Source organism: Cololabis saira, chromosome 2 (assembly GCF_033807715.1).
Source record: "Cololabis saira isolate AMF1-May2022 chromosome 2, fColSai1.1, whole genome shotgun sequence".
Lineage (NCBI taxonomy): Eukaryota > Metazoa > Chordata > Actinopteri > Beloniformes > Belonidae > Cololabis > Cololabis saira.
This window is the reverse complement of record NC_084588.1, coordinates 46,609,372-46,628,757: the sequence shown is the minus strand read 5'-3', so window position 1 is coordinate 46,628,757 and position 19,386 is coordinate 46,609,372. Positions and strand designations below refer to the sequence as shown.

The window sequence follows — 19,386 nt, the reverse complement described above, 5'->3', positions numbered from 1 at the left end:
TTGAGTTCAGTCGGCCTAGTTTGATCACAAATACAATCAAGATACCTTAAACTTGAACACCATTCGAGGTTCCTCTCAAAAGTTCTATAAAGCCTGGCAACCATTTCTATCTTATTTTGAACGGGAATTTCTCTCTGCTGGTACAGGCAATTCTGGCAGTTGATTCTATCCTAATTTTATTTTAATTATACTTTAACATTTCTTTTTATTTTATTTATTTTCTTATACTTTTATTTCATTTTTATTTATTTATGTATTCTTTTTATTTATTTATTTATTATTATTATTATTATTATTATTATTATTATTTATTTTTTTTAAATTCTTTTTATTAGATGCCTCCTCTCTGATCCGGAGAAACCTCTGTGGATCGGTGGTGGTTTCCTGTCCTGAACCCCCCCACGGTTCCACCTCCATCTCCGGCTTCTTCTCCCAACAAACATTCATTTTCTTTCTTTCTTTATCCTTTATTTCATTCATTAAAAGAAAAAACAAAACATCCATCCATCCATCCATTGTCCACCGCATTATCCGAGTCCGGGTCGCGGGGGCAGCAGTCGGAGCAGGGATCCCCAGACTTCCCTCTCCCCGGACACTTCCATGACCCAGAGTTCATGACCATAGGTGAGGGTGGGAACGTAGATCGACCGGTAAATCGAGAGCTTTGCCTTTCGGCTCAGCTCCTTCTTCACCACGACGGACCGATACAATGACCGCATTACTGCAGCCGCCGCACCGATCCGCCTGTCGATCTCGCGCTCCGTTCTCCCCTCACTCGTGAACAAGACCCCAAGATACTTAAACTCCTCCACCTGAGGCAGGAACTCTCCCCCGACCTGGAGGGTGCAAGCCACCTTTTTCCGGTCGAGAACCATGGCCTCAGACTTAGAGGTGCTGGTTCTCATCCCAGCTGCTTCACACTCGGCTGCAAACCGCCCCAGTGCATGCTGAAGGTCCTGGCTCGAGGGAGCCAACAAGACCACATCATCTGCAAAAAGCAGAGATGAAATCAAGTGGCTCCCGAACCGTACCCCCTCCGGCACTTGGCTGCGCCTAGAAATTCTGTCCATAAAAATAATGAACAGGACCGGTGACAAAGGGCAGCCCTGCCGGAGTCCAACACGCACCGGGAACAGGTGAATGAATGGATGAATAATGAATGGAATAAAGAACAATCAGTCAATCAATCAATCAATCAATCAATCAATCAGTCAATCAATCAATCAATCAATCAATCAATCAATCAATCAATCAATCAATCAATCAATCAATCAATCAATCAATCAATCAATCAATCAATCAATCAATCAATCAATCAATCAATCAATCAATCAATCAATCAATCAATCAATCAATCAATCAATCAATCAATCAGTTCTTTTAAACACTCCTTAATAAACACATTGACGTCTCAGTGATGCATTTAGCAGATTATTTCCACGCATAACTACTTTACTAAATGTGCAACATCATTATTAAATGGCATTTTTTTGTATTTGAGTGAAGTTAAACGAGTTTTGATGGCGGTGTGAAGGGCCCTTTTCTTTCTGCTGCTTCTATATTGTTTTTTTTACCTTTTTAATGATTTAAAGTGGTGCGTTTGTCGGGGTTTGCTGTAGGATCCGCTGGTTTTGGCTCGTTCTCTTCGTTTCTCACAGGACTCGTCTTTCCTGTAGTCGCCTATGCTGCTCCACTTTCCTCCTCGCGTGGACCAATCACGATGCCTGAACACGACACCAAGGCCACACAACCCTGAAATCCTGCTCTGATTATAAACACATCCCAGAGAGCTCCGGAGCAGTGAGGCGGTGATATACCGTTACCATGGAAACCACCGTATCAGAGAGGATCAGGAAGCTGGTTTGGTGGATTGGTGGTTTGATGAATGTTGCAGATTCAGAACCATCCATCCATCCATCCATCCATCCATCCATCCATCCATCCATCCATCCATCCATCCATCCATCCATCCATCCATCCATCCATCCATCCATCCATCCATCCATCCATCCATCCATCCATCCATCCATCCATCCATCCATCCATCCATCCATCAGGTTGGACCTGCTGCTGTGAACTGAGGCAAAAACAGATATTTCCCCCTCTACGTTTTGAAAAATACCATCATTTCCACGAACGGGCAGTGTAACGAGAAGATAAAGTCATGCTAGCCAATCAGAATCCTGGAAAAAAACAAATGACACGAGTAACTTCCACCTCCTCAAGATGAATGAGAGTCTTTCGTTTGGAGTGACAGAGAAGTGGAGTTACTTTTAAGTGTGACTTTGGAATAAAACGGGTAAAATACAAGAAAATATTGACGGTGGCCAAACAAATTGTAAACACAGGTCGCACACATGACGCTGGTGACGTTTTCTGTCGCATAATGTGACGTTCGGAAGCCTAAATGTCCGTTTCCCTCCGTTTACAAGTAAACGTTAAGACTGGGTTTTTGCAAATTTTCAGAAATGATGGTTTTTGGTGACTTTGAGCTTCGTTTTCGTGTAAACGAACGGCCAAAACGCATGAAAACACCACCGTTCTTGCTACGTGGAAACGGGGCCTGAGAGTAGAACCTAGTCTGGGCGTAAAAACAAAGAATTGAATCTTCCACCTCACGGTTCACCTGCTGATCCCCCCGTCATGACGGTGGGGGGTGTGATGTCGTTTAGATGGGGCGACATTGCTTTATAATTGGTTACGGCACTTGAGACACTGAAGAGGAGCCTCTTACGGGGAGGGATACTACTCACCACCGATCCTCCTCCAGTCCTGCAGCGCTAACAGCTAATAGTTCAAACGTGATCCAAGCAGGATGAGAAGTGTCTCTGTCGAGTAGGAAAGGAGGAGGTGATGAGCTGCAGCCATCGACCACTAAGTGACAGGGGAGAGGCTCATGAACGGAGAGATGATGGTGCTAACCCCCCCATGGTGGGGGGCTCGGGCGAACCGGGCCTTGGAGACTCCTGCACCAAAACAAACACAATCCAAGCATATTCAAGAGCCCTGAAAGCTCAGAGAAGTGTGTCGATGACCTAATTATAGGAGCCATAAGCGAACTTGTAGGTGGTTTTTTTTTTTTTTGCTTTTTTGAGGTTTAATGGATATTTTTAATAATAATAAGAAGAATTATTAAAGCTGCAAGCAGTGATGAAAGGGCCCTCGTGCGTGCAATTTTCACCAATAAAGGTCAAGGACTCAAAACTAATTCCGATGACACCACCATGACTGTTTATGTCAAACCATTCAAAAAATATGGCATAAAATAGGATCTATCAAATATCGACCAATCAGATGAAGGGGCGGGGCTAAATTGCACCAATTATGTTCAAGAACTCAAAACCGAGTCCGATGACACCACCCACGACTCTCTATGTCAAACCATTCAAAAGTTATGGCAGAAAGTATGAACTATCAAATATGGACCAATCAGATGAAGGGGGGGCGCGCTTTTTGGCATCTATCGTCGCCACGGTAACACTTTTGACTGAGAAAAGTAATGCCCATCGTCGTATTAACTGCCGAAGGAATGGCATAAATTGCGCCAAAATTACGCAATTAATTCAAAATGGCCGACTTTCTGTTCGGTTTCGGCCATTTAAGTTTCTTTAAGTTACGACATGATACAGGTGTGTACCGATTTTCGTGTATGCATGTCAAACTGTATTGCGGGGCTTTAGGCACGAAGTTTTCTAGGGGGCGCTGTTGAGCCATTAGACCATGCCCATTAATGCAAACCATTAAATGTCAAATTTTTCGCCAGGCCTGGCTTGGTGCAAAATTTGGTGACTTTTGGGGCACGTTTAGGGGGGCAAAAAGGCCATCATTTCGTCAGAAAAAGAAAAACGAGAAGATACAATTGAGCCTTCGCACTGTCAGTGCTCAGGCCCTAATAATAATAATAATAATAGTACATTACATTTATTAAAGATGCCTTTCAGGGCACTCAAGGTCACCTTTACAGTGCACCCAACACCGATTTAAAAGAGCAAAAAAAAATTGTTGGGAGTTTGTTTTGTGTTTTGGTCACTAATATAATATAGCCCTTATATATATTATATAATAATATATTATATATAATAATATTAATAACATTTTATATAATATTTTATATAATATATAAAAATATTAATAATATATAATAATATATATTATATATATGCTTTACATCAACATTAAAAGCAGCAACACACAATTAAACAGTAAACAACAAATACAATGAAATAAAATGAAAAGAAAATATTTAAAATAATAAAAAGCACAAGTTGTTAAAAAGTAATGGCAGTAGAATACAGCTGTGTAGTGATTTCATGACTGGTGTAATATGGTCCAGGTTCCTGATCTAATAATAATGACTTGGATTTATATAGCGCCCTTCAAGGCACCCAGAGTGCTTTACAGAGATCATTATTCATTCATACACATTCTCACTGGTGGTGATAAGCTTCGTTTGTAGCCACAGCTGCCCTGGGGCAGACTGACAGAAGCGTGGCTGCCATATCGCGCCAAACGGCCCCTCCGACCACCACCAACATTCAAACACATTCACACGGGGCAAGGTGGGTAAGGTGTCTTGCCCAAGGACACTACGACAGCAAACTGGGACAGAGCTGGATTCGAACCGCCGGCCTTCCGATCATTGGACGACCCGCTCTACCACCTGAGCTACTGCCGCCCCGTCTAATGTGGTCCAGTTTCCTGGTGTAATGTGGTCCAGTTTCCTGGTGTAATGTGGTCCAGTTTCCTGGTGTAATGTGGTCCAGTTTCCTGGTGTAATATGGTCCAGTTTCCTGGTGTAATATGGTCCAGTTTCCTGGTGTAATGTGGTCCAGTTTCCTGGTGTAATGTGGTCCAGTTTCCTGGTGTAATATGGTCCAGTTTCCTGGTGTAATATGGTCCAGTTTCCTGGTGTAATATGGTCCAGGTTCCTGGTGGGATGTGGTCCAGTTTCCTGGTGTAATGTGGTCCAGTTTCCTGGTGGAATGTGGTCCAGGTTCCTGGTGGAATGTGGTCCAGGTTCCTGGTGGAATGTGGTCCAGTTTCCTGGTGGAATGTGGCCCAGTTTCCTGGTGGAATGTGGTCCAGGTTCCTGGTGGAATGTGGTCCAGGTTCCTGGTGTAATGCGGTCCAGTTTCCTGGTGGAATGTGGTCCAGGTTCCTAGTGTAATGCGGTCCAGTTTCCTGGTGGAATGTGGTCCAGGTTCCTGGTGGAATGTGGTCCAGGTTCCTAGTGTAATGCGGTCCAGTTTCCTGGTGGAATGTGGTCCAGGTTCCTAGTGTAATGCGGTCCAGTTTCCTGGTGGAATGTGGTCCAGGTTCCTAGTGTAATGCGGTCCAGGTTCCTGGTGGAATGTGGTCCAGGTTCCTGGTGTAATGCGGTCCAGTTTCCTGGTGGAATGTGGTCCTGGTTCCTGGTGTAATATGGACCAGGTTCCTGGTGGAATGTGGTCCAGGTTCCTGGTGTAATATGGACCAGTTTCCTGGTATAATATGGTCCAGTTTCCTGGTGTTTGTAAGGACTCTGACGGCAGCGTTCTGAATCAGCTGCAGCTGCCTGATAGATTTCTTGTTAAGGCCTGTAAAGATGCCATTGCAATAATCCAACCTACTGTTGTTTTTCCATGTCTTGTTTAGACAGAGTCCCCTTAATTCTAGCAATGTTTTTTAGGTGGTAATATGCAGATTTAGTGATAAACTTTATGGCTGTTGAAGTTCAGGTCTGAGTCAATAATTACACCCAGATTTCTGGCTTGATTTGTAGCTGTCAATGACATGGAGCCAAGGTGAGCGCTGATCTTTTCCCTTTCATTTTTAGGGCCAAAATTGATCCCCTCTGTCTTTTCTGCATTTAGCTGGAGAAAATTCTGGCACATCCACTCATTGATTTGATGAATACAGTTACTCAATGAGAGTAGGGGACTGTAGTCATGTAGTGACACTGACATATAGAGTTGTGTGTCATCGGCATAAGTATGGTAGGAAATGTTGTGATGTTCCATAATCTGAGCTAGGGTGACAAAGGGGGGCAGGGGTGTTCTTTGGTCTCTCATCACATTTGCTGCTTAATGTTAGGACTGTATTTACTTCTGAGATTTGCTGAGCCGTGAATAAACTGTGACCTAACGCGGCAAAACATTCATATTGTAAAGGAAATGTGTGTAAATGCCATCAAGATTTCGTTGGAAACGCGAGGTCAGAGCTGCTGATCCTCGCTGCAGCTCTGACAGCTCTTGTTTTGGAGGTCGTTTTCGACAGAAACACCTGAAACGTTTGAGTAGATACAGTATTATCAGGCCCTGTTTACACGTAGAAAAAACTCCAGCCAAAGTGGAGATTTTTAAAACCTCCGTCTCCACGTTTGCTTGTAAACAGAGGGAAACGGACATTTAGGCTTCAGAACGTCACATTATGCGACGGAAACGTCACCAGCGTCATGTGTGCGACCTGTGTTTACAATTTGTTTGACCACCGTCAATATTTTCTTGTATTTTACCTGTTTTATATTCTAAAGTCACACTTAAAAGTAACTCCACTTCTCTGTCACTCCAAACGAAAGACTCTCGTTCATCTTGGAAGTAACTGGAAGTTACTCGTGTCATTTGTTGATGTTTTTTTCCAGGATTCTGATTAGCTAGCATGACTTTATCTTCTCGTTACACGACCCCCTATAGGTTTGGCTGCTCATAGCACCTTAACAGCATATTTATGCGGGTTCTTTTTTGGCAATTTTTTGGGTTAAACTACACTACACTAGTTGTTCTAAGTCCGCCTCCCTGATGTGGTTGTAGACCCACGCATCAACGGGACGGGAGTGTTTGTTTGGGCATCGAAACAGCCACACCACAAAAATATAAACGTATTATTGTTATTTAACTGACTCAGACACGGTGACGCAGCATCTGGACGTTCAGCATCCACTTCTCAGGGACGTGGAGATGCTCTGCTGCTTAATTCATGACGATGCTCTTGTGTAACAACGCAGCCTTTCTGCCCCCCCCCCCCCACCAGGATGTTGTCATCCTGCCACATCTGCATCATTTAAAAGACGGCACAAGATCTTTACCGCAATTAGTGGAGAAGCCTCCTCCTCCTCGTCCTCCTCCTCCACCTCTACTTCCTCCTCCTCCTCCTCCTCCACTTCCTCCGCCTCCACCTCCTCCACCTCCTCCTCCACTTCCTCCTCTTCCTCCTTCTCTTCCTCCTCGTCCTCCTCCTCCACTTCCACTTCCTCCTCCTCCTCCTCATCCTCCTCCTCCTCCACTTCCTCCTCCTCCTCCTCCTCCTCCTCCTCCTCCTCCTCCTCCTCCTCCTCCTCCTCCTCCTCCTCGAGTGCTGTTCTGGTACAGAAGCTCATATATTGTGTATAAATGTTGTAATTGCAGGTTAAAACCCCGGAGCGTTAATTGGTTTTACATTGCGCTGGAAGCTCGTATTTGCTGTGAGAAACTGGAAGACAGAAATAAAATCCCCGACTCTGCATGAGCCGATCAATCCAAGCCCTCGTTTGCAATTTAAAATCATCACAACCTCGAGAAAAACGCATAAAATAAACAACTCGGGGTGGAAATCGAAGTTCACCCCAGGCGGCCCCCCGGGGGGGGAAGGTGGACGGGTTGATGTGATAAATGCTGAGGTTTGAGTTATCAAGCTGCACAATCACAAAAAGCAAGTAACAAATACCGAGTTTAACTAACCTGCAGTCGTCAGGACGACCTCGTAGAGCAACGCCTGCTCTTTACGCTGTAAATATGACTTATTCCTAGGCATTGTGACGTAGAATTGTTAAATTGGTCTGATTCACTGAACGAATCGGCACAGATTACTTTTGTAATACTGTATTTGACCCGGCCTTGTACGTTTTGACCGTAGAGAAACGTAATTCTTGCCATTGTAAGAATGAGATGTACCTGCTGGATCTACTGCCCTTACTTTTAACAACTTGTGGTTCTTATTATTTGACCTCCTTTCTTATCATTGTATTTCATTGTATTTTTTATTTACTGTTTAATTGTGTCTTGCTGCTTTTAATGTTGATGTAAATCAATTACCTTGTGTTGAATTGTGCTGTACAGATAAACTTGCCTTGCCTTTACCTCCACCTGCAGTCGTCCGTGCACAAGTTTAATCTGTGGAGCGACGTCTGCTCTTTACGCTGTAAATGTGACTTATTCCTGCTCTTAATGCCCCCCCTCCTCTCCCCCCAGGGACCTGGTGAAGGTCTGGATCCTCCTGCAGAACTGGTCTGGTGAAGGTCTGGATCCTCCTGCAGAACTGGTCTGGTGAAGGTCTGGATCCTCCTGCAGAACTGGTCTGATGAAGGTCTGGATCCTCCTGCAGAACTCGTCTGGATGTCATGGCTGAAATGGTACGTAGCTCCATCACAGGCTGCAGAAGTCGGGGGTGCAGGCTGCTCCTCCTCTGGGTGGGGGGGTCCAGGATCATACCACGGGGTACAGGATTACACCGGAGCCTCGTCCTCATCCTCAATCTCCTCGTCTTCCTCGTCCTCCTCTTTCTTGTCTTCCTCCACATCTTCCTCCTCATCCTCCTCGTCTTCCTCATTCTCCTCATCCTCGTCTTCCTCCTCCTCGTCTTCGTCATTCTCCTCATCCTCGTCCTCCTCATCATCCTCCTCATCCTCTTCTTCCTCCTCCTCCTCCTCCTCCTCCTCTTCCTCCTCCTGACATAGTAACTGCCAAGGGCGTCCCCTAGAGCGGCGCCATCCCACAGATATGAGATCAGATTATTATAAAACTCAGCCACATGTTGGTTTTGTTCCAACAGAGAGAACGACTGTACAGATGCAGCGTTTGCTTCGTGAAGGCTGATGAAGGGCAGGAAAGGTCGGCAGCGGTTGTTTATTTTGTAGAGAAAGAAGATAACGGGCTGCAGATGCATGATGACGTCTGGAGGGTCCCGGTTTCTGCCCTTTGTATGTTAGAGCGGTCATGCATTAGGTCCAGGCGATGCATGAGGTCCGGGGGGTGTGTGAGATCCGGGCGATGCGTGAGGTCTGAGGTGATGCATGAGTCCACCATACCAGCAATGATGTGTGCAGTAGGTGTTACAGAAGGGTTTCAGGTGGGAGTGGGATAGGGGTGTAACAATATATCGTGCCACGAAATTTCGCGATACAAAAACGTCCCGATACGTGTTGTGGTGGTGACAAACTGTAGCGCGATATTGGGTTATTAATATGAATATATTGTGTTTACTAGTAACAACAGTCCAACCCAGCAGACACGTCAGCCCACGCATCTACAATCCTTCAACAGTAAACGACGGAGCCGATAACTAATAAAGATGGTGGCCTCAATTACGTCCGCCTTATGGATCCGCGTTAAGTCGACGCAGCCCTACGCCGTAGTTATAACTAATATAGATACATGCAGCATGGTTTGCTTTCATTCTAAGGCTTATACAAGACTTTTTCATTTTTTGCAGCTCCAGACATATTTGTTTTTTGTGTTTTCGGGCTCTTTCAACATTTTGGGTTGCCGACCCCTGATCTAGAGAGAAAAGGAGTGAGAGCCAGTCGCAGCGAGACAGAAGACATGTGAAAGACAAGAATGTGGGACACTTGGTTTAAGGAGAGGTGAAGGAGGTGCAGACGTTTCCTTGTGTGCTGCTGTTCAGAGCAATGGGGAGGGTGGAAAATGAAAACACATGATCGAGTTGCCCCCCCCCCCCCCCAATAAAATCAATCAAACAAATTGGTCAGAAAACAAGTCACATTACCTGAATTACATTAAATGGCTTCACTGCTTCCTGACCTTGAGATCTGTACTACCGATGCTGTTCTGAAGACGGATAAATGCAGAGGCATCGATCACCAGAAATGTGAGCTTTGCTGCTACAGGAGTTCATATCGGAACCTTTTCAATTATTGAACTGGAGAGATGCTTCCAGGATGCGGCTCCAAGGAGAAATACTTACTATATAATAAATACTTAGCTGATGTGGATTCGCTGTGTCTGAGGTTGCTGTTCCTTGACCCCTGCTGACCCCATTGTGTTGTTCCTTGTCCTTCATTGTGTTGTTCCTTGTCCTCCATTGTGTTGTTCCTTGATCTCCATTGTGTTGTTCCTTGATCTCCATTGTGTTGTTCCTTGACCTCCATTGTTTTGTTCCTTGACCTCCATTGTGTTGTTCCTTGATCTCCATTGGGTTGTTCCTTGACCTCCATTGTGTTGTTCCTTAACCTCGATTGGGTTGTTCCTTGACCTTCATTGGGTTGTTCCTTGACCTCCATTGCTTTGTTCCTTGACCTCCATTGGGTTGTTCCTTGACCTTCATTGGGTTGTTCCTTGACCTCCATTGCTTTGTTCCTTGACCTCCATTGGGTTGTTCCTTGACCTCCATTGTGTTGTTCCTTGATCTCCATTGTGTTGTTCCTTGATCTCTATTGGTTTGTTCCTTGACCCCAATTGTTTTGTTCCTTGACCTCCATTGTGTTGTTCCTTGACCTCCATTGGGTTGTTCCTTGATCTCCATTGGTTTGTTCCTTGACCCCAATTGTTTTGTTCCTTGACCTCCATTGTGTTGTTCCTTGACCTCCATTGTATTGTTCCTTGACCTCCATTGGGTTGTTCCTTGATCTCCATTGCTTTGTTCCTTGACCTCCATTGGCTTGTTCCTTGACCTCCATTGTGTTGTTCCTTGACCTCCATTGTGTTGTTCCTTAACCTCGATTGGGTTGTTCCTTGACCTTCATTGGGTTGTTCCTTGACCTCCATTGCTTTGTTCCTTGACCTCCATTGGGTTGTTCCTTGACCTTCATTGGGTTGTTCCTTGACCTCCATCGCTTTGTTCCTTGACCTCCATTGGGTTGTTCCTTGACCTCCATTGTGTTGTTCCTTGATCTCCATTGTGTTGTTCCTTGATCTCTATTGGTTTGTTCCTTGACCCCAATTGTTTTGTTCCTTGACCTCCATTGTGTTGTTCCTTGACCTCCATTGGGTTGTTCCTTGATCTCCATTGGTTTGTTCCTTGACCCCAATTGTTTTGTTCCTTGACCTCCATTGTGTTGTTCCTTGACCTCCATTGTATTGTTCCTTGACCTCCATTGGGTTGTTCCTTGATCTCCATTGCTTTGTTCCTTGACCTCCATTGGCTTGTTCCTTGACCTCCATTGTGTTGTTCCTTGACCTCCACTGCTTTGTTCCTTGACCTCCATTGTGTTGTTCCTTGATCTCCATTGGTTTGTTCCTTGACCCCAATTGTTTTGTTCCTTGAACTCCATTGTGTTGTTCCTTGACCTCCATTGTGTTGTTCCTTGACCCCCATCGTGTTGTTCCTTGGCCCCCATCGTGTTGTTGACCTAGCTTCAGCCAAGCTTTAGCTGGACCAAAACGCTCACATTTGCCTCGGGACTACTCTGATATTCAGGAGTTCCTGGGCGAGTTCCAATGACTGCATGGTTCCCAGGTCATGTGGTTGTAAACCATCCCCGAAACATTTCACTGTCTGACCCTGGAATAAATCTTTTTGCAGGTTTTGCAGGGTTTGGATATTTAATAATTTGGTTGAATCTTGCAGGATTTCTGCCTCCTCCTTTCCTGTTAGAGATGAAACTGAAGGGAAAATGATTCAAGTGGGGATTTAACGTGATAGAAGTATAGTGATATCCTTTCTTCATGGGTCAGTTTGGTATTTTCATCCAGCCACTCCACAAGCGTGCGATTGCCACCAGATGTAAGGTGTTGACTTCTTCCTTCATCTCATCGATCTCACGCGGCTCCATTGATCGTTCCTCCACCACTCCGCCTGCCAGCGATTGCACCTCTTTTCTCTTTTCCACTCTTCTCTCGGCAGCAGAGGCAGGGAGACGGCACTGAGAAGCATTTCTGAGCCCTTTCAAATCTCCCCCTCCATTTTCATTTAATATTTTCACATTTTCTCTGCTTTTATCTGGAACAACCGTGGTGATAAAGGACGGCTTCTTTGTGGACATAATGAGCAGCTTTTTTGCTCTTAAAAGGGATGATGTTTAGTCTGAACACAGAGAGGACATAAGTATGCTAAGCAGATGACAATGTGACTGCTTTGAGATAAAAAAGTGGGACGCGTGTGCGCCGGGATCCAATTTTTCAGCAGATGCATTATGGGCCGGGGGAACAAATCCGGCTACTGAGGAACAGCGAGAATGAGGACACAAGCTTTAGTCGGGCCAGAGTCAATAATGTGGGGAGAAAGTCAAAGTTGTGCTTTGTGAGCTTCTGGGTCATCTGGGTTCAGAGTACAGCCAACTCTCAAATGGAAGTTTCTAAATCCTGAAATGGGATGCGGCTCGGCCCGGAGACGGGACGGGGGGGACGACCTTGGAGAAGGACGATAACCTTTTCAGAGAGAAAGCTCAGATAATTTACTGCTACATTAGGCTTTTTTTTTGTGAATAAACTTTTTTATTGATTTTCCATCACTCGATCAAGCAATTCCCATGTCCATAATATGACCGTTTACAGCGATACAAAACCAAGCTGTGAACGAGAAAAGAAAAGAACACTTACACTGCAAAAACTCAAAATCTTAACAAGAATGTTTGTCTTATTTCTAGTTAAAATGTCTAATTTTTAGTAAAAAAAAAATCTCATTACACTTAAAACAAGACTCATCACTGGAAAAAACAACAATTTTCACCTGTTTCAAGTAGATTTTCACTTAAAATAAGTAGAAAAAAGTTACAAGTTATCTTCTGTCCTCTGTGAGTTCTGTTCCCAATATATTGTTCATACACCTGACAACCGCTGACCAAATGTCCTGTACCGTTTTACATCAGGCTTTTTTAAAGTTGGAGCTCTGACTTTGACACTGCCGGGTTCTGTGGGTTCAGCGCCGGGCCGTTGGTTCCTCCCGGCTGGAGGAAGATGACGGCGTTGCCATCAGACGCTGAAATGAGCCGTGTGATAGCGGAGCTGCTGTCGGCTCGCCGCTAACGAGTCTGAACTACCGGAGCTCCTGGGATCTATTTCAGAAATGACTTTCAACAAACTCCACGTAAAAAAAAAAGGAGGTGTTGACAAAGTTTGAGATGGGAAAGTTTGAGGATTCAAGATGGGGGTTAGTTACTACTAGTGCTGTCAGGCGGTTCAAACAATGTATCGAATGAATCGCATTTTAATCTCATATCTGCTAAAGGTCCCCAAATAAATTATATTTTTTAGGATATACATTTTTATATCTTTTCATACTTTCGTGTGTATTTTGTATATTTTGTAAAAATTGTTGAGCGTGTGTACGTTTGCTGCTGCACAAGTGAATTTCTCCTCTGGGGGATCAATAAAGTTTATTCTATTCTATTCTAAAGAATTCTAGGACATTGCAAAATTGCAGTGCATGACTAAGAAGAGAAGATTTTAAATCCACATTTTTATTGGTGAAGTGTGTTTCATAAGTAAAATTCAAAAGAAAAAGCTCAAACACAACTATAGCAAGCTCTCTGATACCATGATCCATAAGACACGCCCCTCACATGTAAATGAACCAATGGCTGTTGAGCATCAGTTCCTCAGGGGCCAGAACCCGGACCTGTAGCAGAGCCGGTGTTCTGCCAATTTCTGCTGCTTTGCCAAAAAATGCTACCTAATGGTTTTCTACCTTTGTAGAGCTACAATTTTGTGCATGCGCAGAACCACAAAGTAGCATTTCTCGGCAGGTAGCAAAGATTGGCAGAACACCGACACAAGGCATAAGTGAACTTAGGGGCTGCTTAGGGCCCCGGGACCACTAGGGGGCACCAAGAGTTAAAAAATAAAAATAAAAAATACAATTATTTTTTTATATGTGAGTGATAATTCATACATTATCAAAGATATAATATTGTACAAAAACACAATAATTAATATTATTAAATAAAAAATATGTTAACAGACTAGAGAAGACAACTGCTAGCATATTAGGGGTGTAACAATATATCGTGCCACGAAATGTCGCGATACAAAAACGTCATGATACGTGTCGTGGAGGTGACAAACTGTATCGCGATATTGGGTTATTAATATTAATCTATTGTGTTGACTAGTAACGCACATCCGACCGCGCAGACCAAAATCTTACTCCGCTCAGAAGAAACTAGTACCGTTTTGCTGTCCCGATCACGGGACTCTTGCAGGGTTTTGAGCTCTGAACTTTTACTTTTAAGTCTGGTGTAGAGTTAAGCCTTACCTTATTAAATTAAACCTTTTTCGGGTCGTGAGTAGGATAAACACGGGGGCAACTTCTTCCGAGTTCCAGTGTACTTTAATGTCCCTCAACAGTGTAGGATTTTAGAACATCAACACAGCACCTAGTGCCGTACTGTGGCGTATCACTCCGCCCAATCTAAAACAGACTAATCACTACAGATAAACTGACTAGTGTCATTATAGTCCCTGATTTACATCAGAATATACAGAATATATTTAGAAAATAATGAACCCTGAATTACCAAAATAACCTTATTAACAAAAATAAATATCCTCTTACACTTATAATGTGAGCATGAATCAATCTTTTCATGATGTAAAATGGTATGCATTTATTTACTTTTATTTATTTATTTAATCTTAGTTGTTAAATTTCTGGAAAGTCAAATCATACATGAGAGAAACTATTCAGTTTTTGGCTACATATTTGTACTTGTATGAAACTGAAGATGCATAATTTAAACCTGACATTGACTTTTAGTTCAGTTTGTGGAAAATGGTTGGCCTGGCTTTCTCTTTAAAACTTAAACAGTTATAAAGCATTACAAACTGTAACAATAGGGCAAACGTACAGTATTGTTTTGTATTTTGTGTCTTTCAAATAAAAGAAAATAAAAAAACATTTTTTTCCAGTCATATGTTCCTCATTCAAGGTTGTTAACAAAATACTGCTATAATATGGTATCGTTATCGTGAACTCAATATCGTGTATCGTACCGTATCGTGAGATTAGTGTATTGTTACACCCCTATAGCATATTGACTGCTGCCTCTCGGCTCCAGAGCTCCACTGGTCATGTGTTTGTACATTTGAATTTATTCTTATATGGAAAACATATTGACGAGGTTCTCTTTATCTAAGTTGATTGATTTTCATTAAAGTTCTAGCTTTTGTAGTACTTTGTTGTTGCACATTGCTGTTGCAGTTTATTTAAAACCAACAATAAAGTAGATCACGTATTTACAGTAAATGGTTTATAAATGATCTATGTGATTATTTTGTTTCTTTAAGTTGGCCTACACTGTAAAGGACACTCACTTAGTACTATATCAATTTAAATATTGTGTAAATCAACCCCAGGCCGCTCTAGCTAAATTTTGCTCCCATTTCAGATTAAAAACCATAGATGGTAAAAACCTGCCAGGCTGACAATAGGATGATGGAAACAACACTGCTGCAACTGTGACCTTTGACCTTTGACCTGTTGCTTCTCTGTGTGGCCAGTAGGGGCATCTGCCGACTTTGATCTCTCGCCCTGCACTACATGTACAGTTCATTTTATATTACAATTTTGCATAAGTGATTTTATTTATTGATTATTCTTGTTGTTTCTGTGTGTGTTGATTCTTGCTGTGTGTTATGCTGTCATGTGGAGCTGCTAAACAGATTTTCACAGCGATGTTGGAAACAATGTTTACAGTGACAATAAAGGATTCTATTCTATTCTGAGATCAATATTCATTGAAAGATTTTTCTGCAAGTTTGTGTTACGGGGTGAGGTTTTGAACCCAAATGCAGCACACGGAGCACGCGGTGGTAGTTTGTTTGGAACTTGAGGTTCCTTTTTAAGAAGGGCTGAAGGTTCTGCAGCTCCGGGTCTTAGGACCGGGACACCAGTGAAGGTCCAGACCAGCTGAACCAGCGCCGGCGAGAGCCTGAGAATCTAACGGAACCATTTAGTCGGGCGAATGAACAGAAACCATGAAGGATTTATGGTGTTTATAAAATATGAATCATCCAAGACTTCATCTGCATTTACTTGATATTTAAAGCTTTAAAGTTTAAAACCGATCATTAGTTACCGTTTAACGGGGTGGATAGGAATGGAAATTGATACGATTTTTAAGATTCCAATCCCATTTTCGATTCTGCTTAACGATTCGGTTATTTATCGATTCCCTTATTGATTCTCATTTGGGGAAAAAAGGACAACAATGAGGCAAATGGTGCTAATATGATAGGCAGTCTTTGTCAGTTAATTAGTTACCTGCAGTTTTATTATCCAAGGACTTGCTAATGTTTTTTTTTTTGTTTTTTTTGTTTTTTTTTCCTTGTCTGCACACATATTAATGATTGATACCATGACGGTAGAAACCAAAAGTATATATATGTGCATTATTACTATATTTAATATATATACATATATATACTGTACGCATACATATGCGTACACATACATAAATATACACATACAAACCCAGTGATTTTTTTTTTTTTTTTTTTGGGGGGGTGGGGGTGACGACATCCACTGCCAATCCAGGAAGCAGGAACACACGGAAACACACGTCAAGCACTGGAAATCTGCAACAAAAAACCACAAACAAAACATGAAACCGGCACGGAGCCAACCAAAACAACAACAGCAATCGACCTAAATCTTGAGATCTGATCGCAGTCTGAGCTAAGCTACCGCTACCTAACCCCAAAAACTAGAGCATGCAGGTGAACAAGCCAGTGTGTATGTCTATGTGTGTGTGTGTGTGTGTGTGTGTGTGTGTGTATGTGTATATGTGTATATATATGATCATGCGTGTGTGTGTGTGTGTGTGTGTGTGTGTGTGTGTGTGTGTGTGTGTGTGTGTGTGTGTGTGTGTGTGTGTGTGTGTGTGTGTGTGTGTGTGTGTGTGTTTGTGTGTTTGTGTGGCTGTGTATGTTTGTGTAATAAACCAAACAAAGCTCTACCTGAAGTGTATCTATAGTGGGGGAGGGGGGGGGGGAGCAACCCCGCCATCCGCGAGACCAGAGGCCGACACGGAAGAGCCCGGAACCCAGGCAATCCCCGGCCACCCGGTCCAGGCCGGACACGTGGCCAGGAGGCCCTCACCCTTCAGGCCAACGACCCCCACCCGGCAGGGGGCCAGCCTGCCCGGAGAGACAGAGCCGCCCCGGCCGCCGACGCGGCCAGGCGCACCCGCCCCCCACGAAAGTGGCCCTCCAAGACCAGAGGGGCGCCCCGCCGCAGAGGCAGCGGGGGGGACCGGAGACGGGCCCGGAGAGAGGGAACCCCCCAACAAGGCGACACCCGTGCAGGCCCGACAACGGAGGGCCCCAGACCCAGGCATCCCATTCATTCATCCATTCATCTATCCGATATCTATACTAATAATAATATGATATACTATACATAATAATAATACTAATAATACTAATAATAATAATAATAATAATAATAACAACCATCTTTGTATAATATAATATTGATAAATTATTAAGTTTTGATGTCCTGCCAATGGAGGCCCAAATCCTCCATGGCAGGACCCTTCCATACCGCATTCTCACCGACACAGACACACAATCACGCACTGTTTCCCCCTCCCCAAGGACATGCTAACGTTGCTGCCGCTGGGCTGAGAATTACTGACATTAGACTGGAGCGGATTGAAAACCTGACATTCATTGATCATTAATGCTGCTGTGTGCACTAATGTTTTTGCATGTTGGTAGTCTTTCCTCCCTTTGACGAAATATTGACTTGGCAAGTATTCCAAGTTGTCTTGTTTTCATCTTTTTTACTGAAATGTCGAGCGTTTGATCACTTGGGCGCCGTCTTTACTATTGACTGCTACTTATGCAACAAGTTTGATGACGTTGTTCGTTCCCACTGGAATCGAAAAGCGAATCGTTTGCAAAATTTCCAAACGATTCCAAGGAATTGAAACACTGGGAACCGGTTCTGAACAAGAACTGGTTCTTGATTCCCATCCCATATTTTCACAATTAAAAAATAAAAAAAAAAAAAAATTAATTACATAAAGACATAATTAATTAAAACACTTGCATACAGACAGTCTGAACTCCACCGTTTTCATCAGAGCTTTAAATTCAGTCACAGGTAGATAGGTTTATTCCAAGCATATGGTGCTGAAAACCTCAGTCAAAAGCGTTACTGTGGCGGCGCTAGACGTCAAAAAACGCGTACCCCGTTCATCCGATTGGTCCATATGTGATAGTTCCTACTTTCTGCCATAACTTTTGAATGGTTTCACATAGAGACCCGTGGGTGGTGTCATCGGACTCGGTTTTGAGTCCTTCAACATAATTGGTGCAAATTAGCCCCCCCCCCCTTCATCTGATTGGTCGATATCTGATAGTTCCTACTTTCTGCCATAACTTTTGAATGGTTTGATATAGAGAGTCGTGGGTGGTGTCATCCGCTAAATGTCCAGGCCTGAAGAATCTACATGCAAGTCATACAAGCTTCCACTGCAGCCTGAACGTGCACAATGGTGCGAGGGCCCGTTCATCGCTGCTTGCAGCTTTAATCTTTGCTTGTGTCCCTATTTCCAGTCATATCGCTGTGAGTTTTCTATCCTGGTGTTTTGATACCTTCCTTGGTCCAACATGCAGATTTTCCTTTTACAAGCTTTGCATTTTGTTTGTACTGGGACCAATTATCTCTGACCAAAGTCTGCGATAAATTACCTCCTGAAGAGGCAAGTTCATTAGCGTAGCACAATTCAACAACAAGGGGATTCAAAGCGCTCTACAGAGACATTAAAGTAGAAATAAAAAACATAATTTAAAGTTTAAACAAAAAAGAAAGAAAGAAGAACAATAGTAGTTAACTTTAATAAGTAGTTAAAATATGATCCAGTTTTGAAACTCAAGCTTAAAAGTAAAACGGAGCTCAATTGGATCTTTAATTCAGAAGCAGCTGAGAACAGGTGAGTCTCCAACCTCGTAAGTCTCGTAATTTTTGCGACTTTATTCTCATAATATTGCGACATTATTCTCATAATATTACGACTTTATTCTCGCAACATTATGACTTTATTCTTGTAATTTTACGACTTTATTCTCATAATATTATGACTTTATTCTCATAATTTCCATTTTTTTCTTGTCTTAGTTTGGCCCTAATACCCCGTCGTACTTTTGTGATCACTGCTGTTGAGAAACGAGTTCTATAATGTTTTCTGTCTATATTGTTGTACACGTTTCTTCATAACTATATACGCAGCTCGTCCTTTTACCAGAAGAACAGCCGTATTAACTAACGGCGGATGAAAGAGGAGCAGTGTTGGCATGGTGACGAGCAGGAAAGAGAAGGATGCTTTCATGGCTGTTCGGTTTACTCACTTTAGAAATAAACACCTCAGTTGGTACATGATGAAGTGGAAACACGAAGAGGCGAAGGCATCAAACTGGAATAAATGTTGCTGTGGCTTCATCATTTCGAATCAACAGTCACAGTTCTTTCTTC

The 19,386-nt window shown here is 43.1% G+C and overlaps 1 protein-coding gene across 1 annotated transcript in view; it reads left to right on the top strand.

Moving 5' to 3' along the window:
* Window positions 1-8,232: 8,232 nt before the first annotated feature.
* The window catches only part of LOC133464567 (SH3 and multiple ankyrin repeat domains protein 2-like), a 273,606-nt gene continuing 262,452 nt past the window's right edge, over window positions 8,233-19,386 (top strand). Inside the window, 1 exon segment of the mRNA XM_061746624.1 lies at window positions 8,233-8,365. Within this exon segment, the coding sequence (XP_061602608.1) occupies window positions 8,354-8,365 (12 nt within the window). The 5' untranslated portion in view covers window positions 8,233-8,353.